This window comes from Chiloscyllium plagiosum, unplaced genomic scaffold (genome assembly GCF_037043375.1).
Source record: "Chiloscyllium plagiosum isolate Xiang-an unplaced genomic scaffold, Cpla_swu_hap1 HiC_scaffold_14, whole genome shotgun sequence".
Lineage (NCBI taxonomy): Eukaryota > Metazoa > Chordata > Chondrichthyes > Orectolobiformes > Hemiscylliidae > Chiloscyllium > Chiloscyllium plagiosum.
In genome coordinates this window covers 30674290-30698167 of record NW_028270152.1, presented here as the reverse complement: position 1 = coordinate 30698167, position 23878 = coordinate 30674290, and the positions used below count along the sequence as shown (strand labels likewise).

Genomic DNA, 23878 nt, shown 5'->3' with positions numbered 1-23878 from the left:
ATAAAGGAAAGCATACCAAACGCGTTCACTATCCTATCTACTGCGGCTGTACTTTCAAGGAGCTATGAACCTGCACTCCAAGGTCTCTTTGTTCAGCAACACTCCTTAGGACCTGACCATTAAGTGTATAAGTCCTGCTAAGATTTGCTTTTCCAAATGCAGCACAAATTTCTTACCAAACATTTAGCACTCTAATTTAAATGCCACTTCCTATTCCTCACTGACAAGGATTCAGAGTTCACCAAAGACAGGTTTATTCTTAATGATCTGGAATCTATATGAAATTTGTAATCAACATTATTTACCTATTTTGAGACCATTTCACTTTCCTTATTGTCCCTTTCTCCATCTCCAAATGTGGCATTAAATATTCATTTGGATACTATGGCAAAAATATCAGGATTTAAAGTTGGTTATTTACCCAGGCTTCCACATCAAGGCTCCTTAGACAGCACTTTCCAACTTATGACCACTACCAACTAGCAGGAACACTGCAACCTGCAATTTCTCCCCAATCCATGTGCCATCTTAACTTGGAAAATGTATCACTGCTCCTTCAATCTCACTAGGTCAAACTCCTGGAACGCCTTCCCCAGTGGCATTATAGGTCTACCTGCACCAAAATGGACTTCAATTCAAGAAGGCCACTCAATCGCACGTTCTCAATGGCATCATCTAGTAATGGGCATTAAATGCTAACGCAGCCAACGACACACACTTCCCGTGAATGATTTTGTTTAAAAATGGCATACATTACTACACTGGCATGAGCAGAATATACAAGAAGCAATGGCAGAAAATTAGCTGAAAACCCAAAATCAAATCAGGGCTGTGCTCCCCAACTTCTTAACTTCCTGCCCCAAAATGAGAAATTTTAAAACACAGCGAGTTGCAAGAGTTGTGATTTGATCAAACATATATGAAGGGTTGAGGCAGTATTGATATTAGATTACAAGATATTTTAGTTAGGAAAATATTTAGCAAAAACAAAGGTTTTCTCAGCCTCTAGAATTTTGAGTCAAATTGTGGTTTTCCCCATAACGTAGCCACTTACCCAATGGCATAAAGTGTGTGAATAGGTTTCCGCCATCCTCTTCCAGCAGCTTGAGCCCTTATGAGACACTCTGCATAATGATAGGTTATTTCATTTGGTTTTCCTACTAACAGCTCATATTTAAGATCTTTGCCAGTGATTTTCTTGTAAATGTTTTCAAGACACAGTACAAATATTCCATGACCGAACCTGTTAGGCCAGAGGGAAAAGTCAAAAATCACATGTTAGAAATTACTTTCTCGTCCAATTGCTGACTAGCTTGTCAACTGTGAGTTCAACTTCTGTCCTGTGAGAAATTTGCTTCACTTGGTCACCCTGTTAGTAAACTATTGCAGAAGGGGAAAAGAAGAAACAAAAAAAAACCCAACAGTTTTGCAGCACCTTTAAAATTACAAATTATCTTAAGTACTTCACAGGACAATCAGTAAACAAATCAGGACAAAAAAAGTCACACAAGTAAGCCATATTAAGGCTAAATATTTGATCGAACAGGCAGATTTTAACCAGTGTTTTAATAAGGAGAAAGCGATAAAGAAGCAAAAACTTTTATAGAGAAAGTCAAATATTTACCACAGAAATAGACTATTCAACCCGTCTTGCCTGCATTGAACTTTGACCCCTTGGGGGTACTGTACAGCCCCACATTGCTCATTTCAAGCTTGTTATTATTCATGGGGGTCCAGGTGGCTTGTTAAATTAAAACAATAATAGGTAAGATTGGTCCTTATTTCAGAGCCACTTAATCAGACATCAATTAATCAACTCAATGCCTCAAATTGACCATCCAATGTTCAAAAACATGGTGAGGCCATGAAGTTGAGAACGTGCCAATGATAGCATGGTGGCCTACTTTGTGGGTGACTCCTTTCTCCCTCTTATTGGTGGTCCATAAAATTCTCCCTATGGTGGGTTCTCTCCATTTTTAATACCTTCACAGTGCAATAGCCATAATCTATAGCCAGATTTATTTTCTTGTATAGAGTCAGCTGATTCAGGATTTACTGTGCTTGTCATCAGTTCCAAAAGTGCACTACCTTGACTTATACGGATGTTGCATTTACCTTATAAATATAACTAACCTCTCCTTAACCCCATCCCACCTTTAGAGCTATCTAAGTTCTATATGAAACATTAATGTACCTGCAATTTTAGGTGGAGCAAGAAACAGAAAGAGGAGAAAAACACGTGGCATCTTGCTCAGGGCCTTAAGTACACTTCCAACTACTGCTTCTGTTTCAATACTGATAGTTTTTACTATGGAAAGCTTATCATAGAGAAATTAAATGTTTCATCATGCAGTTTACTCTTCAGAATTTTTCCACTGCCATCAAATATTTTTCACTTCTTTCCCCTCTCCCTGCTCAATCAACTCTTAAAATCTAGGAATTGAAAAATGAACCCACTGACAGGTAACTGTGCAGTAGCTATTGTACAATAGCTCGGCTGTTGTAACCAATGTTCCATTGTGTGTTACAAAGATGTAATTCACAACAAAGGCATACTTGGCAAGATGAGGCTCTAAACGTGGGATCTTTCCAGAACGGAACAACGGTTAGGAAAAAATATACATCATGAGCCTCCAACATACAGCTGGCCAGAGGATTTGACACAGCCTGATGTCTGTTTCACTGGTAGATGGATTTACATGATTCATAGGATTCTCAATCAATAATTGCATAATCTTAAATGATCAAGACAAAATGGTGCACAGAGGAAGTTTGTTCTTGAAATTATTTTTGTTTTATTTATATTTTGTATCAGTTGGTGCAAGGAGCTGCTCATCCAATGAGAGGTCCTTTCTCTCGAGTGTACTCTGCGACAGTTTTACCAGCAGGGAAAGTGGGAAAGAACCAGTCTGTGATTGGAGGAGAAGTAAACAATTCCTAACCTGGAGCTGTGGCAGTGAGTCTGAGGGCCAGGTCTGGGAATGCATTGGCTTGTGGTGGTGGGGGAAGGAAAATAGAGTTGCACCTCTGGAGAAGGCAATACAAGTCTGAAGGTGGAATTTGCTAGTGGAAACTTTTGCATGCAAAGCCCCATGGATTATTTTCTTGAAATTAAAGGGGCCAAAGAAACACAATGAGAAGGGAGATAGAGGGGAGGTGGAGAAAGAAAGGAATGAAAGAGAAAGAGGGAAAAAGATAAGGGTGTGGCGAGGGAGCAAATGAAAGCAGGCTGTACGAGGAAGAAACCCCAGGCTGAAAGCCAAGTCACACTGACACCCAGGTGCTGCATTTTGGGAAAGCAAATCTTAGCAGGACTTTATACACTTAATGGTAAGGTCCTAGGGAGTGTTGCTGAACAAAGAGACCTTGGAGTGCAGGTTCATAGCTCCTTGAAAGTGTAGTCGCAGGTAGATAGGATAGTGAAGAAGGCGTTTAGTATGCTTTCCTTTATTGGTCAGAGTATTGAGTACAGGAGTTGGGAGGTCATGTTGCGGCTGTACAGGACATTGGTTAGGCCACTGTTGGAATATTGCATGCAATTCTGGTCTCCTTCCTTTTGGAAAGATGTTGTGAAACTTGAAAGGGTTCAGAAAAGATTTACAAGGATGTTGCCAGGGTTGGAGGATTTGAGCTATAGGGAGAGGTTGAACAGGGTGGGGCTGTCTCCCCTGGAGTATCGGAGGCTGAGGGGTGACCTTATAGAGGTTTACAAAATTATGAGGTGCATGGATAGGATAAATAGACAAAGTCTTTTCCCCGGGTATTCCTGTTGAAGGATTTTACTGCTCCTCGGATGCTGCCTGAACTGCTGTGCTTTTCCAGCACCACTCCAGAATATGGTTTCTAGCATCTGCAGTCATTGTTTTTAACCTGGATTGGGGGAGTCCAGAACTAGAGGACATAGGTTTAGGGTGAGAGGGGAAAGACATAAAAGAGACCTAAAAGGCAAACTTTTCACACAGAAGGTGGTACGTGTATGGAATGAGCTGCCAGAGGAAGTGCTGGAGGCTGGTACAATTGTAACATTTAAAAGGCATTGGACGGGTATATGAATAGGAATGGTTTGGAGGGATATGGGCCAGGTGCTGGCAGGTGGGACTAGATTAGGTTGGGATAACTCGTCGGCATGGACGGGTTGGACCGAAGGGTCTATTTCCATGCTGTACATCTCTATGACTCTGTTAATGACTTGGATGAGGAAGTGGAAAGGTGGGTTAGTAAGTTTGTCAATGACACAAATGTTGGTGGAGTTGTGGATAGTGTGGAGGCTTGTTTACAGGATAAAGAAGTAGGCTGTTAAGTGACAGATGGAATTCAACCTGGAAAAGTGTGAAATTGTTCATTTTGGAAAGTCGAATTTGAATGCAGAATACAGGGTTAAAGGCAGAATTCTTGGCAGTGTGGAGGAATAGAGGGATCTTGGGATTATAGATCCCTCAAAGTTGCCACCCAGTTGATAGTATTGTTAAGAAGGGATATGGTGTGTTGGCTTTCATTAGTAGGGGGATTGAGTTTAAGAGCCGCGAGGTTAATCTGCGCTCAATAGAGCCACACTTGTTAGACCACACCTGGTTAGACCACACTTGTAATATTGTATTCAGTTCTGGTCGCCTCATTATAGGAAAGATGTGGAAGCTTTAGAGAGGGTGTAGAGGAGATTTACCAGGTTGCTGCCTGGACTGGAGGGCATGTCTTATGAAGGAAGGTTGAGGGAACTTGGGCTTTTCACATTGGAGCAAAGAAGGATGAGGGGTGACTTGATAGAGGTGTACAAGATGTTGAAAGGCATAGATAGAGTGGATAGCTAGAGACTTGTTCCCATGGTGGAAATGTCTAACACGAGTGGACATAATTTTAAGGTAATTGGAGGAAGGTTTAGGGGAAATGTCAGAGATAGGTTCTTTATTCAGAGTGATGGGTGCGTGGAGTGCACTGCCATCAGTGGTAGTAGAGTCAGATACATTAGGGACATTTAATTGAATCTTGGATAGGCACATGGAAATAGTACAATTAAGGGTATGTAGGTTAGTCTGATCTTAGAGTAGGATAAAAGGCTGGCACAACATCGAGGGCTGAAGGGCCTGTACTGTGCTGTACTGTTCTATGTTCTATGGATGCCTTATCATACCTTGGTGATTTGCTCTCTGCTACCCACAGCAAATCGGTATTGCAAGCCACAACAGGAATGTGAGGGTACTGCAACTTCTGAGGAATGTTCTCTGGGTTTCCAGCAGTCAAGAGGACATCGATAATCAACTGGAGATGTGTTTCCCACTGGATAGGCTCACATAACAGGATAATGGCTGTAGAAACGAAGAAGAAAATACCTTTAATTAAGACATATGGCAGCACAGGAAAACACTCAGAGTAACATTTAAGAAAATGCTTTAGGAAAATGGCTCAGCTCTTTGAGATTTCTGCTGTGAACAATGTATGTCAGTAACATAAAATCATTATCCACTGCAGATCAAACTCAGGCTATAATCACACAAAACAAAGGCACCTGTGCAACACGTTGAAGAGGGTAACAAGTCAAAATGTTATGAAGGCATAGATGTGCAATTCTGACTGTTGCTCATGCTCATCTATTAGCCACTAGGGGGAGAACCAACATCTCGACGCAACACTTATGAAATGGAATACTGACAGATAGTTAAAGTTCAAGAATGTGAAATGAATACCTTCTCTCCCGCATTTAATATCAAAATTTGAATCTGTAATGATTTACCTTAAAAGATCAGCACAAAGATACAAATATATAATTTTAAAATGAAAAGCTTTTAGTTTTATCTTAACATGAAAAGTAAGAAAGCTGAAAAGAACCACCAAAGAATTTCAGAACAGAAACTGAAGCAGCCAATTAACTAGTCAACCATGGGAGCAAGACAAAAAAATTGTTTTTCATTTATTCATGGTATGTGGGTGTCACTGGTTGGGGCCAGTAATCATTGCCCATCCCAAGATGCCCTTGAGAAGGTGATGGTGAGTTGCCTTCTTGAACCACTGCAGTCCATTTTATTCAAATAGATGCACAATGCCATTAGGGGATAGAGTTCCAGAATTTTGAACCAGTACCACTGAAGGAATGGAAATATATTTCCAAGTCAGAATGGTGAGTGGCTTGGAAGAGTTCCAAGACTTATATATTCACTAAAACCTCTATGGTACTATCAACATTCCCACTAATTTTGCTGTTAGAGCAGAATTAGCATTGATATAGTTGGCATTTATACTAAATTTATTGAACATGGAGGGTATGTCCTTGATCCTTCTCCCACAAGTTTCTGGCAGAAAATGGCAGATGACCAATAACTTCTTCTCACTAATACAAGAAAAATCCATAGATTTGTAAGTTTAAAAACATTTTTGTCCATCAACTTTAACACAATATCATTTAAAAATCAGTCTTTTAACGCATATGGTGGCAACTGCGTTGACTGAGTATTGTTATGTGGAATTCGCCCCATGATAATAAAAGGTGAAATTAATAAAAGCAAGAGCTAATTGTATTTCAGAACTGCTTCTTAAATTACTTCTTCCATATGGACACAATAGACTTGCAACTTTATGGGTGCATTCAACTCAAGTTCAGCATTGCTGCAAAGCAATTCTAAACTTAGATTATCAATTAAGTGCCAAGACCCAAACTGATTCAGGAGTTTGACTGTTCTCCAGAGAGTTGAATTCAGTTTCATTTTGGTGTCAAGTTAGGCTCTGATGCCATATTTGGACTTTACTTATATACTTGCATTGTCAAAGCAAAGTTAAACTTTTTTACAATAGTGCTGCAATCAGAATAGACATGAACTCTAAGACCTTGTCATTTAATGCAAGCAAGGCATATGTCAGACATCAGATACATTTGAGTTACCTTCAATATTAGGAAGCTTCACAGGCAGAGATGGCTGAAATACAAAACATTCTAGAGTCAAGAGGTTAATTAATCTCATGTTAGTTCAGGACAAGGATAACACAAACAATTTTTATTCAGGAGACATTTTCAGCAGTCAATTATAATGTACAACGTATTGCAGTTACAAAACAGACAGTCCATTCTTAATTTTAATTAAACAACTTTGAATGATGTTAGTTATGCAACAAAGCAACTTTGTTAAAATGACTTAATTCCCTCAAAAACATTAACTGTGAAGCAATATTAATTATTTTGAATTACAATCATGAAGTCCAGCTCAATGGAATACTGCTAAACACAGTGCTGGCTTAACTTGGGAAGTCTGAAAAAGGAGTGGACTAAATAGGTGTTGGAATTGAGGAATACAGGCATTAATTAAGTAAATGGGGGGTGATCGGTTGGTCAGTTTTACTAAACATTTTCTCTAAACAGTGACAGTAGTTTAATTAGTACCCTGACAGTATAAGTATTGTATTAAACTTATAGCATACCTGTTCAAACAATCAGATATGCTAGAAATAATTCTTGGGTGATATTTCTAAACGTGAAACTAATTAATGAAATAAAATACATGATAAAAATGACAGGCACATGTTGTGTTGTCACTGCAGCAGGTGGGCACTAGTGTACATCAGTATGATCTAAATAAATCTCATCTGAGATAAACGTCTTCAGCTTGAAAAACTTTCACTCCCAAGTTGGTAAGCTTGAATCTGAGCTTTGGCCATTGCAACTAATCAATCAGAGACAAAGAAAGAAAGTTGCCTGAGCACTTTGTTTCAGGACGCTACCACATCCCTTTTATTACATGCTTCAGATTTGGTTTCTGGTCAAGAATGCGGTTGTAAGTGAAGCATGTATGGAAACCCAGAAAGTAGCTCTGGAGCACCTGTAGCGCAGTACGTTCAAGCTTCTTGCTCTTTGTGGGATGAGAGCAGGGACTGCAGGAAGGATTAGCAAACTGACCACAGCACCATAGTGAAAGGCAATGCAAATAAGGTGAGTAAACAGGAAAGTTGAAGTAATAGGGAACAATGAAACAAGAGTTAATGAGATAAGAGTGCAAGTCCCGATGGTTGTGTCATATGCCTGTCGTAAGGGCATCCCACAGACTGGAGGGGAAGGATCCAATTTCCATAGTCTACATTAGTGCCAATGACATAAACAGGACAGATTCTGTCCATGGGGTATGAGCAGTTGGAAGATAAATTAAAAGGCAGTATCTTAAAAAAAAGATAATAACCTCTGGAAAGCCACAAACAATATGACAGACTAAATAGGTTCAGGGAGAAAGTGAGGACTGCAGATGCTGGAGATCAGAGCTGAAAATGTGTTGCTGGAAAAGCGCAGCAGGTCAGGCAGCATCCAAGGAACAGGAGAATCGACGTTTCGGGCATAAGCCCTTCTTCAGGAATCAGGTTCAGGGTCAGAGTAAGTAAAATAGCAAAAGGACAGAATTAAAGTTTCTTTATCTGAATGTGTGACAAAGATTCCTTAATTTTTTCCCAATTTTTTTTTCCCTACTTGTGCACCATAAGTAGAAACAAAAAACCTATAGAAAGATCCAAAAAAGTTCAATGGCCTTTGTATATCATGCACAGTTCATTCCAAATTACTGTAGGGCTGTGATTCTATTTTTCACTTTCCTCTCACCTTCCCATCTATCTCTACTTTCACATTCACTCTCTCTGATTTACTACTTCTGATTATTGGCTTCAGAGAGCTTGTCTTCCCCATTGCTTCGTAGCTTTCTCACTTCAGGACATATCTGTTCCTCCTTCCATTTGAAAATATTTGCTTGTCCAGAGGTTCACTTTTCACACGCTTGTTTCTCCTCCAATCAGATCCCTTCTCTTGTATATTTGCAATTCCTCTGATAACAACTACATATTTTCCTCTGCTCTGTCTCAAGCTTCTTGAACTTTCACAGTTGGGACATGATACTCAGCCTCACCCCTGCCCCCATCAACCTTTTTGTTGTGCTTGGCTTGTTCATTAGAATGCGTGGAACATTCCAAATAGCTGCACAGCCACACTTGTGCACTTTGGAAGGATCAGTGATGAATGCAGCACTCATAAGAAGATGAACAGCATAAATTGAAATTAATAGCTATGGTAATATTAGCCATTACAGAGACATGGTTGCAAGGTGACCAGGAGTGGAAATTAAAATGCTTTAGAAAATAGGAAGAAAATAAAAGGAAGCACTTAGTTCTATTAAAGAATATGATCAATTGTAAATATTGGCCTAAGCTCAGAAGATCAAGATGTCGAAACGGTGTGTGTAGAAATAAGAACTAGCAAGGGAAAGAACTGGTGAGTACATGGACCCTGCAACAGTAACTACACTGTAGGACAGAACATCAATCAATCAATAACAGGCCTTAAAAGAGAGGTACTGCAATAACCATGGGTGTCTTTGGTTTTCCTATAAGTTAGGCAAATTAAATTGGTAATAATGACCTTGAAGATGAATTAATAGAGTATATGCGTAACAATTTCTCAAAAGAATACATATTGAAATGAACCAGGGAATAGATTATTTTACACCTGGAAAATGTATAGAGAGACAGGAATAATTACGGATCTCATAACAAAGGATCCTTTAGGGAAGAGTGATCATAGCAGAATTAATTTCACATTCAGTTTCAGGGAGAACCTTGGGTCTAAAACAAGGGCTTTAAATTAGATAAAGGCAATTACAAAGGTACAGAGACATTTGGCACCAGTGGACTGGTATTTCAACTACATGATTTATAAGGTTATTGATTATTAGAAATCAAAGAAAGGCTTTGATTGTTTTACTGGGAAAATATGCAAGGTATTTATGCTTGGAAACAATGGCTGCAGTCTTTGTGTTTACAATGAATAAACTCTAAGTCTGCATATTTCCAGAAGGCTGTTGAAGCAATCAGGTTATAGCTGTACTGGAAATTGTCCATTTACATGTAAGGTGAAAGATTGAGAATTAATTAAGAATTGCTGATGTGTTTCATGTTGCCATTGGGAAGAGGGGAGAAAAAAAAAATGTTGTAACCAGATTACAGGTTTTGCTACAAATCAGTGACTATCACAGACAGACAGACAGCAATTGGCTGCCTGACCTTTTATGTCACCACCAAACAATTAGAGAGAGAAAGAGACAGAGCCTGTACTTGAAGAGAGGAAAAAGGATAAAAATTGCCTACAGTTCTTACAGATTATTTTTATTCAGTAGATTTACGAGGAAGCATGTAGAGAAAAATGTCGTAGTAACTAATGACACTACTGGCTCAAAAGGAAATTAGCCAGAAATAAGTAAAGTATAGATAATCTACCAATGGCTATTTATGCACAATGAGGGAAAAACTAATAAAACTTGCTTTCATTCAGTGCCTTTCAATATGATCCAAACCAATGTGCTAGGAATGATGAATTCTTTTTTTAAAAAAAATACTATTGTCATTTGTTTCACAGGTGAATGCAATGACCGGTTTGGATCTAGCAACTTCCCTCTCAACAAGGAAGGGAATTATAGTTAATCAGTTTTATTTTGGCATAGTTGGTTGAATATTGTTGAGCTGGTCAGGAAAATTTCCTCATATTTTTCCAGTAAGTGCCATGGGATCCATTCTATCCACCTGAATATTAGCTGATTTGCTATGTTATTTGTAATAAAGCTGATGTTAGCTCATACAGAAGCATAGCTATACGGACAATGATCAATCTTTACTGTCTTGTTTAATTATTCCTGTTGGAGTGTCCAGTGAACAACAGAAGACTATTTGATTACAGGGGATCACAGCAAGCACATCTCTGAAGAATCATATGTACACATTTCAATGAAGATCACATGTTGGGGTTTCAATTGGTCAGCTTATTTGCCATCAGAATCTGAGAAAACCACTGTATAATAACATAATAAAACCAAAATAATAGCAGCTACAGTCAACAGAAATTTCAGAGTATCAATTTCAAGATTTTGCTACAATATGGAAATCTTGTTCAGCAAAACCAAAGGTTTATTCTTCCCACAGCTTTTTCTTTCAATTGCAATTTTGTGAAGACTTGGTCAGAAGGCTAACGAAAGTTTAGTTGCAAAATGTACACTGGATCAGTATATGCATTGGTTCCCACAATACTTCACATACAAAAATTAAACAACTTATTTTCAGTCTGTGATTGATCCACTGATCTTGCTAAACACTATTTTTTGTGAGTAAATCTAAAATTTGGAGTTGGTTACAATTTAAATTCTTAGATCATTTTGTTATTCCATTACGATTAATGAGTTACAAAACTACTGTGATCAAAATATATGCACTGCATTCAAAAGGCTCTAAATTGTGCTGTGAAATAAAGCTTTAACAGCTAAATGTTGCTTTATATATTATAATGTTTTATGATAAATACCTACCAAAAGAAGTGTCACTATAATTTACAGAGTTTTGGAATTCACTCAACTCCATATCCATTTTGTAACTTCAAGCAGATAGATGCATAGAAGATTAAATGTATAAGGAATTGCACAATAAGGAATAACTACTACACAATAATACACTAAAACTGCTGAATCTTTTACCAGTTACCAAGTGTTTAATCGCTTCAAAGCGATGACACAAAAGGAAAAAGGCACCAATACATTTCTGGCAACACTATTAAAAAGTGATTCATTGGCAAGTCTAACAAATTTGGTTAACACAAAGAGGAATGTGCACTAAATTGCTTTCAATAAAACTGGAAAAGAAATTCAAGGAAATTAGAAAGAAAGAGAAAAATGAAAGCCAAGATATTTAAGTAAAGCTAATACTCACCGATAATGCAGGTTTCCTATCATGATCCATCGTGTCCAACAAGGGAAATGCCTCTCGCAACATTTCTATGGTAATAATCTTGGTAAACCCAATGCTGACACAAAGTTAAGAATCAGTAGTTTTTAATAAAAGGGAATTATAAATAGCCCAGAGAATTCTTAAATAGAAAATGTCAGAACTTTTAATATAATTCAACTGTAGAGAGAGAAGTAAAGAATCCAAAGCAAGTTTTACTTAAGCAAAAACAAATGCAAAACAAAATATCACTAATTCCTGTCAGGATTTGTTGATTTTATTAACATGGACAGGGGAAAAATACGGTTTTAAGAATAGATAATCAAAAACCACTGTCAGCCTATCTCACAAAGATAGCTAGAACTTAAATTTAATTGGGAGGAGGTACTGAAAAAAGATTTAGATGATCTCGGTAGCAGGTGAATCCCACAGGAACAGACAATGAGAAGAGTATGAAGTCATGAAAATGGACAAAGTGGGGACGGTTATGGGATTGAATCAGAAGAAACTGGTTGGTGGAAGTAAAGCGAAGTTCAGCACAAGGTATTACAGGAGGCAACTCTCACCCCCATCCTAGTTTTCACCAAACAACAGTTTAGAATCCTAAATTACTTAACTTAAACGAGCAAGAACTTCACATGTGGGTAAGATGGAAAAAGTTACACTGTTATGGGTCTGAAAGAAAACAAAGTAATAAAAGTTCCAAAATCATCATGTCACTATGTTCATCCATTACAACTGCTGAACAAATAAAAAAAATCACAAAAGCAGAAAACTTATACTCTCTCTCTCTCTCTCCCTATACTCCCTCTCTCTCTCCTTCCAGTCTTATGAGCCTCTGAAATCTTCACCCTCCTCCAATTCTTTAATCCTCAAGTGTATTGCACCACCATTGATGGCCATGTCTTCTGCTACCTCAACTTTAAATCTTCTTCCCTTCTCCACACCTCTCAACCTTGTTCACATCTAATATGTTCCTAAAAACTTTGCCCTTGTTGTGGTTCTGTTGGTCGAGCTGGGAATTTGTGTTGCAGACGTTTCGTCCCCTGTCTAGGTGACATCCTCAGTGCTTGGGAGCCTCCTGTGAAGCGCTTCTGTGATCTTTCCTCCGGCATTTGTAGTGGTTTGAATCTGCCGCTTTCGGTTGTCAGTTCCAGCTGTCTGCTGCAGTGTTCGGTATATTGGGTCCAGGTCGATAAGCACATCGACCTGGACCCAATATACCGACCACTGCAGCGGACAGCTGGAACTGACAACCGGAAGCGGCAGATTTAAACCACTACAAATGCCGGAGGAAAGATCACAGAAGCGCTTCACAGGAGGCTCCCAAGCACTGAGGATGTCACCTAAACAGGGGACGAAACGTCTGCAACACAAATTCCCAGCTCGGCGAGCAGAACCACAACAACGAGCACCCGAGCTACAAATCTTCTCACAAACTTTAAACCTTACAATGCTAGATGTTTGTTCTTAACAATTCGTTAAGCAGCTTTTCTGACAGCTTAGGGTGTTTTATTATGTCAAAGTCAATATAAATACAAGTTGCTGAGAGGAGGGATGTGGTTAGTGATGGGCTGGCCAGAGAATTCACATGACAATATCATTTGCTATTTCTTGTTATGAAAGTTTGCAGACTTTTTTTTCTTGTTACATTCCCTCCCTACTTTCAAGAACACTACTAGAAGCCAAGCAGGAATGGACACTAAGCTTGGACACTAAGATGTCTGCAAATTGAACTTAATGTGAGGAAACTGTACAGATACACACTTTCATTTCTTGACCATTTTGACATGTGGTACAAGACTGAAGCAAATGCAAGGATTGAAGCTATGTGAAGAAGAAAGCTATGAAACAGTGAGTGAAAGGTGGGATACTTGGGTGGAGAGGAAGAAAGACTTTTCCACTTGCTCTCATATATTTAATGACAGATAGGCATAGATCATAACTGTATTTATCTATATCTTACCAGTGAAAGGGATAGTTCCATTCAATTGTTAAATGATCTCTACACCGATCGGTATTTGACAAGATGCTATATCAAAGATTACTACAAAATAACAGGTCATGATGTGGAGACAATATAAATATATTGTAAAAAATTGGTTCACTAAAAGGAAGCAGAGTGTGCAGAAATAGGTGTTTTCAGAAATGGGGAAGTGGCATATCACAGTCATTAGTGATGAGGTATCAAATTATTTACAATTTATACTAAATGACTTCAATAAAAGGACCCAAATCTATGGTTGTTAAATTTGCTGATTATACAAAAATCAATAGAAAAGTATGTTGTAAAGAGGACATAAAAGAGTCTGCAAAAGTAATAAACAGGTTAGGTGAGAGAACAAACATTTGACAAATAGAGAAAAATATGGGAAAATGTGAACTTCTCCACACTGACAGGAGGAATAGAACAGCAGCATATTATTTAAATAGAGAGAGGAGCATTAGTGAGGCTGTCCTAGTACACTAATCACAAAAGGTTAGTATGCAGGTACAGCAAATGGAACATTGTCTTATATTGCACAGGAATAGAATCTAAAAATAGGGAAGTTTTGGTACAGTTGTATCACCAAAATAGACCACATCTAGAGTACTGTTTACAGTTTTGGTTTCCTTATAGAAAGGAAGTATTAGAGACAGTTCGGCCATGTTCACTCAACTGATATGCAAGTTGGGCGAAGCTTATAAGATCATAAGAATTAGGAGCAGCATTAAGACAATCAGTCTCTTAAGCCTGGTCCTGCCATCTCTTAAGATCATGACTGATCTGGCCAAGGCCTCAATTCCTCTTTCATGCCCTCATTTCCTCAATATTTCAAAATCTTGTCAATCTCCTCTTTAAATACGTTCAGGTGATCTAGCCTCCACAGTTCTCTGGGGTAGAGAATTCTAGACATTCACTATTCTCTGGGACTATTAATTCCTTGGCATCTTTGTTTTAAATGATGGTCTCTTTATTCGGTAATAATATTCCCTGGTTTGAGATTCCACCAATAGGGGAAACATCTATCCTGCTGACACCCTCAGAATCTTGCACGTTGCAATGAGTTCACTCCTCATTCTTCAAAACAATAATGAATAAAGGCCTAACTGTTGAGCCATTTCAATAAGTCAACTCCTCCAACCCAGGAAACAGCCAAGTGAATCTCTTTTAAACTGCTTCCAATGACAGTACATCCTTAAATACTAGAACCAAAACTATACACAGTTCAGTGCAGCTTCACCAACACCCTGTACAATTGTAACATGACTTCCAGATTTAAACTCAAATACCCTGGCAGTGAAGGCCAAAATTCTTATTCGGGGCACATGAGTACTAACATTTTGTGTTTCATGCACAAGATCACCCAGATCTCTCTTCTGCACTTTCTTTGGGCATAACAGTGCACCTTACGATTCTTCCAAAGTGCATGACCTCATACTTACCTACATTAAATTCCATCTGCCATGTTTTTCTCCACTCACCCAACCCATCAATATCCCCTTACAGATTTATTATGTCCTCATCACATTCCTTTGACCTATTTTTGTATTGTCAGCTAATTTGGATACATTACATTCTGTGCCTCCTCAAGACATTAGTCAGGGAGAACCTACCTTTTGGCATCTACACTGTCAAGCCTATGAACTGAGTATGTTTCAACAGCATCTCGCCTCATTCTTCTAAATTCTAATGATTACAGATCCAACCTACTCAATGTCTCCTCATAAGATCCTCCACATGCAGAATCAACCTAGAGAATCTTCTCTGGACTGCCTCCAATGCCAGTATATCTTTCCTAAGATAAGGGGACCACAATGGTTTACAGTATTTCAAGCATGGAGAAAGTGAGGGCTGCAGATGCCAGAGATCAGAGTCGAGAGTGTGGTGCTGGAAAAGCATAGCAGGTCAGGCAACATCCAAGGAGCAACAGAATTGAAGTTTCAGGCATAAGCCCTTCGTCAGGAATGAGCTCATTCATGATGAAGGGCTTATGCCCAAAACATTGGTTCTCCTGCTCCTCGGATGCTGCCTGATCTGCTGTGCTTTTCCAGCACCACACTCTCAGCACATTATTTCAAGCATGGTCTGACTTGTACCTTGTATAGCTTTAGCAACTTTTTTTATTTTTATAAACCCCTTATGTCGTACTCACTATTTGCCTTCCCACATATGTTTGCATCATTTGCAAACTTGGTGTTAATAACATTCACCTCCATCATCCAAGTTATTAATATGCATTGCAATAATTGTGGCCCCAGTACTGAAGCCTGTGATACTCCACTCATGACATGTTGACTTGTTGGAAATGTCCCCTTTACTTCAACTCTGTCTCCTAGTATCTTACCAATCCTTTATCCATGCTATAATATTAACCCCCACACGTTATCTCTTACATTATTGAGTAGCCTTATCTGTGGTGCCTTATCAAACAACATTTGGAAATCCAAGGTTATTACATCTACTGGTTCACTTTATTTATCCTACTTGTTAGCTCCTCTAGCCATATGAAATGGAGGATTGTTTTTCAGACTAAAGACCTGTGACCTGTTCTGCGGTGATCAGTGCTGGGTCCCCTTTTTGTAATTTATATAAATGATTTGGATGGGTATTTAGCAAACATGGTTGGTAAGTTTGAGAATGACACCAAAATTGGTGGTATAGTCAACAGTGAAGAAGGTTATCTAAGATTACAAAGAGATCTTGATCAATTTGGCCGATGGGCTGAGAAGTGACAGATTGAGTTTAATTTAGATAAATGCAAGGTATTGTATTTTGGTAAAACTAACAAGGGGTCCTGGGCAGTGTTGTTAAACAGAGAGACTTGGGTGTTCAGGTACAAAGTCCTTTTCAAGTTGCATCATAGGCAGACAGGGTGGTTAAGGTGGCGTTTAGCATGCTTGCCTTCATTGCTCAGACTATTGAATATAAGAGCTTGGATGTCATGTTGAGGTTGTACAAGACATTGGTAAGGCTACTTTTGGAGTACTATGTACAGTTCTGGTTGCTCCGCCAAATTGAAATGGAGAGAATTTAGAAATGATTCACCAGGTTGTTGCCATGACTGGAGGGTTTGAATTACAAGGATAGGTTAGGACTTTTTTCATTGAAGCATAGGAGGTTGAAGTGTGACTTTGTAGAGGTTTATAAAATCACGAGGGGCATATATAAGCTGAATAGCAAAGGTATGTTCCCTAGCGAGGGTAAATTCAAAAGTATGTGAATTCAAAACTAGGGGGCATTTTTTTAAGGGTAGAGGAGAAAGATTTAAAAGGGGTATGAGGGGCAACATTTTCACAGAGAGTGGTTCATATGTGGAATATATTGCCAGAGGAAGTGGTAGATAGGAGTACAGTTATAACATTTAAAAAAACATTTGGATAGGAAAGGTTTAGAGGGATATGGGCTAAACACAGACAAGTGGGATGCGTTTAGTTTTGGAAACTTGGTCGGCATGCACAAGTTGGAGCGAAGGGTCTGTTTCTGTGTTGTATCACTATGGGTTTCCTCAGTATTGTTCTTCCTTTGTGATAATTATTAAGTAATTTTCTCTCCCCACTTTTGATCCCTTTGTTATTTAGTATTTTTCAGAATGCTATGAACCCCCTCTACCATAAAGACCGATACATATTTGTCCAACTCCTCACCCGTTTCCTGGTTCCACATTATTATTTCCTCAGCCTCTTTCACCAAGGGCACTTTGTCCTCTCTCTTTCTTTTCAGATACTTAAGTTAGTTTACTGGCTGTTTTTATATTACTTGCTAGTTTGCCCTAATGTTTATTTTCTCCCTCTATTATTGTTTCAGTAATCTTTTGTTAGCTTTCAAACTTTCCCAGTCCTCTGGTTTACCACTAATGTTTGCTACATTGTATATTTTTCTTTTGATTTGATAAAATCTTTAATATCCTTGGTTAATTGTTGTTGGTTTATAACCTTCAAGAATCCTTCTTCCTCATCACCTGTCCAGCCACCTCTTCTCTATTTAATTATTAAATATTTTAACTGTACTCTTGAGCTGTAATAGTGTCTCCTGTTTTAAACCAGTTGGCCAAGAGACAGGGAAGAAATACTCACCAGTCAGCTATGTGTTTTCCTGACATGTCACACTTCAACTCTGACATGGAGAAACAGGTTGATGGGTCTCTGTCTGCTGTTGGTTTTTATCTCCCACACCACTGCACTTCTAACACAGATCTGCTCTCCCAGCCAGCTCCACAGTAATCCTGACTTGCTGCAAACTCCTCCCATCTCTAGTAGAGGTAAAGTTAGACAGGTTGGATCTTTTTCCATTGAAACATAGAAGAATGAGAGCTGATTTTATTGAAAGATTATAGGATCCTGACAGGAATGACAGGGTGCTCTTCTGCAAAACATTATAGCTAATGGCCATAGTTTATGACTGAGATGAGGATTTTTTTTTCAGAAAGGGTTGAGAATCTTCTGGATTCTATTCCCAAGAGAATGGTGGAGGCAGGGTTATTGAAGATTTTTGAGGTAGGGGTGGATGGACTCATTTATCTGTGAAGAATTTATAGCTATCATAGGAAAGTGGCAATGTGGAATTGAGGATACAATCAGATCAGCTATGATTTTGTTTGCCTACTCCTGTTTTTAATTCATATAAATATATGTAGCTATAAATATTTGCCCATTTTATTGTTGTAGATTTTTCTGGATTTTAACTGAATTGCACATGCCCCTAATTTGCAACAGCAAACTTCAACATTACTGCTCTTGTATCTAGGTTAAATTATCGATTAAAAACAAGCACCTTAAAAACCACATTCTCTGAATCCAAACAAACATCTACTTACTGCATTGTCTGTCTACTAATATGACTACATTTAATAAATGCTGCAACATTGGGCAACATCTTTTAAGAGATAGCCGAATTGATGACATATGTCAGACCCACTGGATGTTTCAATATGCAGTGTCTTTTGTAAGAGAAAAACACAAATTAAATCAGTCCAGTAGAATCTCAGATTACAAATCCAGTTGACCTCTCATGGTTAGCCCATGGCTTTCTAAATGTTCACTAAATTTATGGACTCAAAGTTTGATAAAACATTAAATCTCTAAAAATATAGAGTGCACACAGACATAGATAAATTCTTTTTAATAAAATTCCAGTATAGACACCTAAAAGGATACCTTTTAGCAATCTCCATGACTGGGCCTTGCCCCGAGACCAGTACACATTTATCATGGTAACGTTTAAACATTCGCAATGGGCTGTGAGACATCAAAACTTGATCCTGAGAAATCTGTTCAGATATTTTAAAAAGTAATATATTAGTACAAGTCGTTTATTCATGGCTAACAGTCAAATTTGAAACAAAACATTTATTTTGTAGAAACATTTTATGATGATCTTTCACATGCATGAATGAATTATAAAATTCATTCCTGACTTCAAATATTCATGCAACATCAAGATCCTCTCAGATTTATTCTGAATGATATACAATCATTACCTATTGCTATTGGACTATTTACTTCACTGTTCTAACAATGGATCTTAATCTCAACCTTAGAAAAACACTTTCTATTGTACCAGGGAGATAACTTTCACTCTCAGCATTGAATATCCTTGTGACCTAACCAATTTTAAGGCATTTCACAAGGAATTCTGCTTTGAGCCTGCTATCCAACATATTTTCCAAAGGGCATCTCCTTTGCAGCTGGCTAGGGAAATTTCTTTTAGCTTATCAGTTTGGCCTCAAATATAATTCCAAGTTGATCTGTTGATGTTAATTTTAGGTTCCAAATAGATGAGAAATGTGACTACTGAACAGTGCACTAAACAGTTAGCATTGTAATTTTCCATAAAGTCAATGTTTAACACACACATGTGCCGTTCACAATTTTTATGCAATCTCTGAACAGTTCTGCTCCAAAAACATTGTACTTAGGACAGGAATACATAATGTCATGCTTAAAAAAAGTTATTCTTTTCAAAGTTTTACTCCATGTACTCAATAATCAGTCATGCAGTTCTATAGATTAGAAAAAGGCCCTTCAGCCTATCAAGTAGGCACCAATTAAAAGCAAACACTTAATTATTTTAATCCCATTTTCCAGCACTAGGCCCACAGATTCAAATGTCTTGGCCTTGCAAATAATTTTTAAATATTATGAACATTTCTGCCTCTACCACCCTTGGCAATGAGTTTCACATTCCCACATCCTCTGGGTAAAACAAATTCTCAAATGGAACTTACTTAACCCAAATAACAAGATCAAATCATATCTTTCTGACTAAAATCATAATTGGAACAGGAAGAATATGTTGCCATCATGTTCACCCCCAATGCTGCCCGTTACCGCACTTCATGCTGCTTCCCATTTTACATAAATGCTAATCCTGTTTATAAAGTTCCAGACCCACTACTTCCCCTATTTTTAACATACTAATTCTGATCACAGTATGATGCACTCTCTCAAAAATGTTCCTAAAGAGAAAATTAGTGTTTTTTACTATAAAGAGAGCCACATTACCATCCTGAAGAACTACACTGCAGAAGAGCAACATGCACCTAACGAGCTGCCACTTTTTAAATTGATTTGTGAGATGTGGGTATCGCTGGTAGATCAGCATCTATTGCCCACCCTTAATTTCTCAAAGGGCATTAAAAGCTGAAGAACATTGTTGTGGGTCTGGAGTCACATATAGGCCAGGCTGGGTAAGGACAGCAGATTTTCTTCCTGAAAGGATATTAATGAACCGGATGGGTGTATACAATAATTGACGATGGTTACATAGTCATAATGAGGCTATCTTTATTCCAGATTTTTATTTAGTTCAAATTTCAGTATTATTTCATGGTGGGATTTGCATGCATATCGCCAGAATAGTAGCCCAATGTTCTGGATTACTTTATATAACAGTGTATCATGCCATTATTCAAGAAACACATACTTTACAAAGTAGGTACTCTTAAAGAACAAAATTCAAATCAGCTCCATTCCTTACTACTTACCTTTGGTAAGTCTAAATAATACCCTGAAATTGAACTTTATGTTATTCTTATGCTTTTATTTCCACTGCAGTTCTTCATAGATTTTACTACTATTTGTCTAATAGGCAGACTCAGTAGAATGTGATGTGCATGATGCTTACACTGATTAGATAATTATTGTATGCTCTAAATACAACATAAATGTAAACAAAAACTTCCAAATAGATGGTCATCTTCCCTCTGCTCTGAAAAATGTTAACTTGTTAATTACTGAAATCCACAATCTTGTTTTTGTAGTCCCTTTCAACCTCTGGAATACCTGCACATTTAGAAATATCAGAAGAAATGCAGAAGGATCAAAAATACATGAAAGAGGGAGAAACAAAAATGAGAGTGTGAGTGGACAGAAGAGTAATAAAAGCAAAACAAAAAGCTACTCAGTTGGACGACAGAAGCAGGAGCATCATTCTAATGAGACATGGAGGAAACTAATTTAATCTATGAATCTATTTAATCTAATTTAATCTATGGAAATGTTGGGAGATATTCCTGTGCAAAGTTTATAAAGTATTGAAGAAGAAACTTTAGCCACTAGCTAAATAAAAACGTTTATCCAGTTCATACACAGTAGCCAGCACTAGAAACTGAATCAAATTGGAAGATTATCCTCAGGACCAGGTTTAATGTTCTATCAAGTTACTTTTCTAATGACTTACATGCTATGAAATTCACCTTCTCCTCACTTAAGTCTCCATCCTATCAACTAACTAGGAAATAGCTCTGACTGTGAAAATCAAAAGAATTATCAATATTGCCTTTTCAAATCAAAACTCAATACCTCAATCTGCCTTTATAATTTGTTTGACACAAATATCTTGCCAGACTATTGTCCAAATGTTCCGCTCTCATTTTTACAATTTCTATTTGGAAGGAAATCCCTGGTCCTGTACTGAACACTGCTGTTAAAGTGAGGAACAAAGTTAAATAAATAATCAACTTCCCTAAACCATCTCAAATGAAACCAGCAGGTAGAACTGAACAGCAGATGCAAATGTGCACCTTTTAATTATTACACTGTTGCTTTGTGAAATACAGTCAATGGGCATCACCCTTAATCACACGTTAACTTTAAATCTGCTGAGAAAATCAAAACTAGATATAACCTGATTATAAATTTGCTGGCAAATTCTGCTACACAGTTGTAAATATCATTCTCTAGTCTCAGTTTACTCACTGGAAACTAGCTTCTGATATTCAACTACATGCTCTGTGACATTAAATCACATATCCTACACCCTTTCTTATAGATTCATTGATTCACATGGCATGAAGGCCCTTTGGCCCATCGAGTCTGTGCTAACATAATTATCATTAAAAGTGCGCTAATCCCACTTTCCTGCATTTGTCCAATATCCTTAAACATTGTATTATCTGAAGTACTCATTTAAATATTGTTTAAAGGTTGTAGGGTTTCCAGCCTCCGCTACCTTCCCAGGTAGTGCATTCCAGATTCCCATCATCCGCTGAGTTAAAAAGACTTTTTCCCTCAAAATCCCTTTGAATCTCCTGCCCCTTACCCTAAAACAATGCGCTCTAGTGATTGACCCTTCAACCATGGGGAACAGCTGCTCTCCATCCATCCTCACAGTCTTATACACCTCAATCATATTCTCCTTCAGTTTTCTATGCTCTCGAGGAAACAATCCAAGCCTATCTAGTCTATCCTTAGAGCTCAATTTCTCCATCCCGGGCAACATCCTGGTGAACCTCCTGTGTAATCCCTCTTGTGCTGTCACATCCTTCCTGCAGTAAGGTGACCACAACTGCACACAGTACTCCAGCTGTGGCCTGATCAACGCTCTGTACAACTCCAACATTACCTCCTTGCTGTTATGCTCTGCCATGACTGATAAAGGCAAGTGTCTCATTTGCCTTCTTAACTATCTTGTTCACGTGCTTTGCTGACTTCAGGGATCTGTCAATAATTACCCCAAGATCCTTCTATTTCTCTAAGCTACCTGGTGTCCTGCCATTCATTAAATACTCCCTCATTTTGTTCTTCCAAAATGCACCACCTCGCACTTATCAGAGTTAAATTCCATCTGCTTCTGATTTGACCAACTCATCTGCATCATCCCGTGACCTATAACTACCTTCATTATTAATCTCTCTACCAATCTTGATGCAGTCAGGAAATTTTACTTAACGTTCCCCTCATATTTGGGTTCCCAGTACTGATCCTTGTCATACACCACTGAACAGTAGCCTCCAGTCAAACAGTTTTCTACCACTACCTTTTGTGCTCTATTACTGAGCCAGTTTCTGATCCATCTTGCCAAGTTTCTCTCAATTCCATGTGCTTTAACCTTCTCGATCAATCAGCCTCTCATGTGGGACCTTGTCAAAAGCTTTGCTGAAATCTATATAAACTATATCAACTGAGCTTCCCTCAACATCACACTTGATCATATTTTCAAAAAATTCTAACAAATTTGTTTGACATGACAGCCTTCTGACAAAGCCATGCTGACTATCCCTAATTAACCCATACTTTTCCAAGTTGGTTTTAATTCACTCCTTCAGAATTTTCTCCAATAATTTCCCTATCACTGACAATGAGTCTCACTGGGCTATAATTTCCTGGTTCATCTCTATTACCCTTCTTAAAAAGTGGAACTACATTAGCCATCCTCCAGTCCTCTGACACTTTCCCTATGGCAAGAGAAGAATTAAAAATTTGTGTTAGAGCCCCTGCAATTTCCTGTCTCGCCTCCCACTGCAGCCTGTGATGTAACTAATCCGGGCCAGGGAATTTGTCTGTAAGCCTGACGGAGCCTCCAGTGCCTCCCCATTTCTTATGTCAAACTGTGCAAGTTCCTCATAGCCCCTTTTCCTGAATTCCGTACATACATTCTCCTTTTCCGGAGTAAAGACTGAACAGAACTATTCATTTAACACCCTTCCAATATCCTTCAGCTTCATACACAGGTTGCCTCCTTGATCCCATATGGACCCTACTCTTTCCCTGGTTAACTTCTTCCCTTTAATGTGTTTATAAAGTATCTCCATAATCCTGGTCAGAAGTCATTTCTCATGCCCCGTTTTTTCTCTTCTAACTGCTTTCTTAAGTTCCCTCCTGCACTTTCTGATTCCCTCTAGGGTTGCAGCTGCTTGGCTGTTTTGCCCCAGTAATTCTGGTTGTTAACTCGTAT

General features: G+C 38.3%; 1 protein-coding gene across 1 annotated transcript in view; it reads right to left on the bottom strand.

The window, feature by feature from the left end:
* Positions 1-23878, bottom strand: part of LOC122558970 (haloacid dehalogenase-like hydrolase domain-containing 5) — a 52089-nt gene that overhangs the window by 1490 nt on the left and 26721 nt on the right. Inside the window, exons 3-7 of the mRNA XM_043707977.2 lie at positions 18859-18971; positions 11707-11800; positions 6872-6905; positions 5129-5303; positions 1055-1243 (exon numbers count right to left, since the gene is read on the bottom strand). Coding sequence (XP_043563912.2) covers positions 1055-1243; positions 5129-5303; positions 6872-6905; positions 11707-11800; positions 18859-18971 — 605 coding nt within the window. The remainder of the gene's footprint in view (positions 1-1054; positions 1244-5128; positions 5304-6871; positions 6906-11706; positions 11801-18858; positions 18972-23878) is intronic.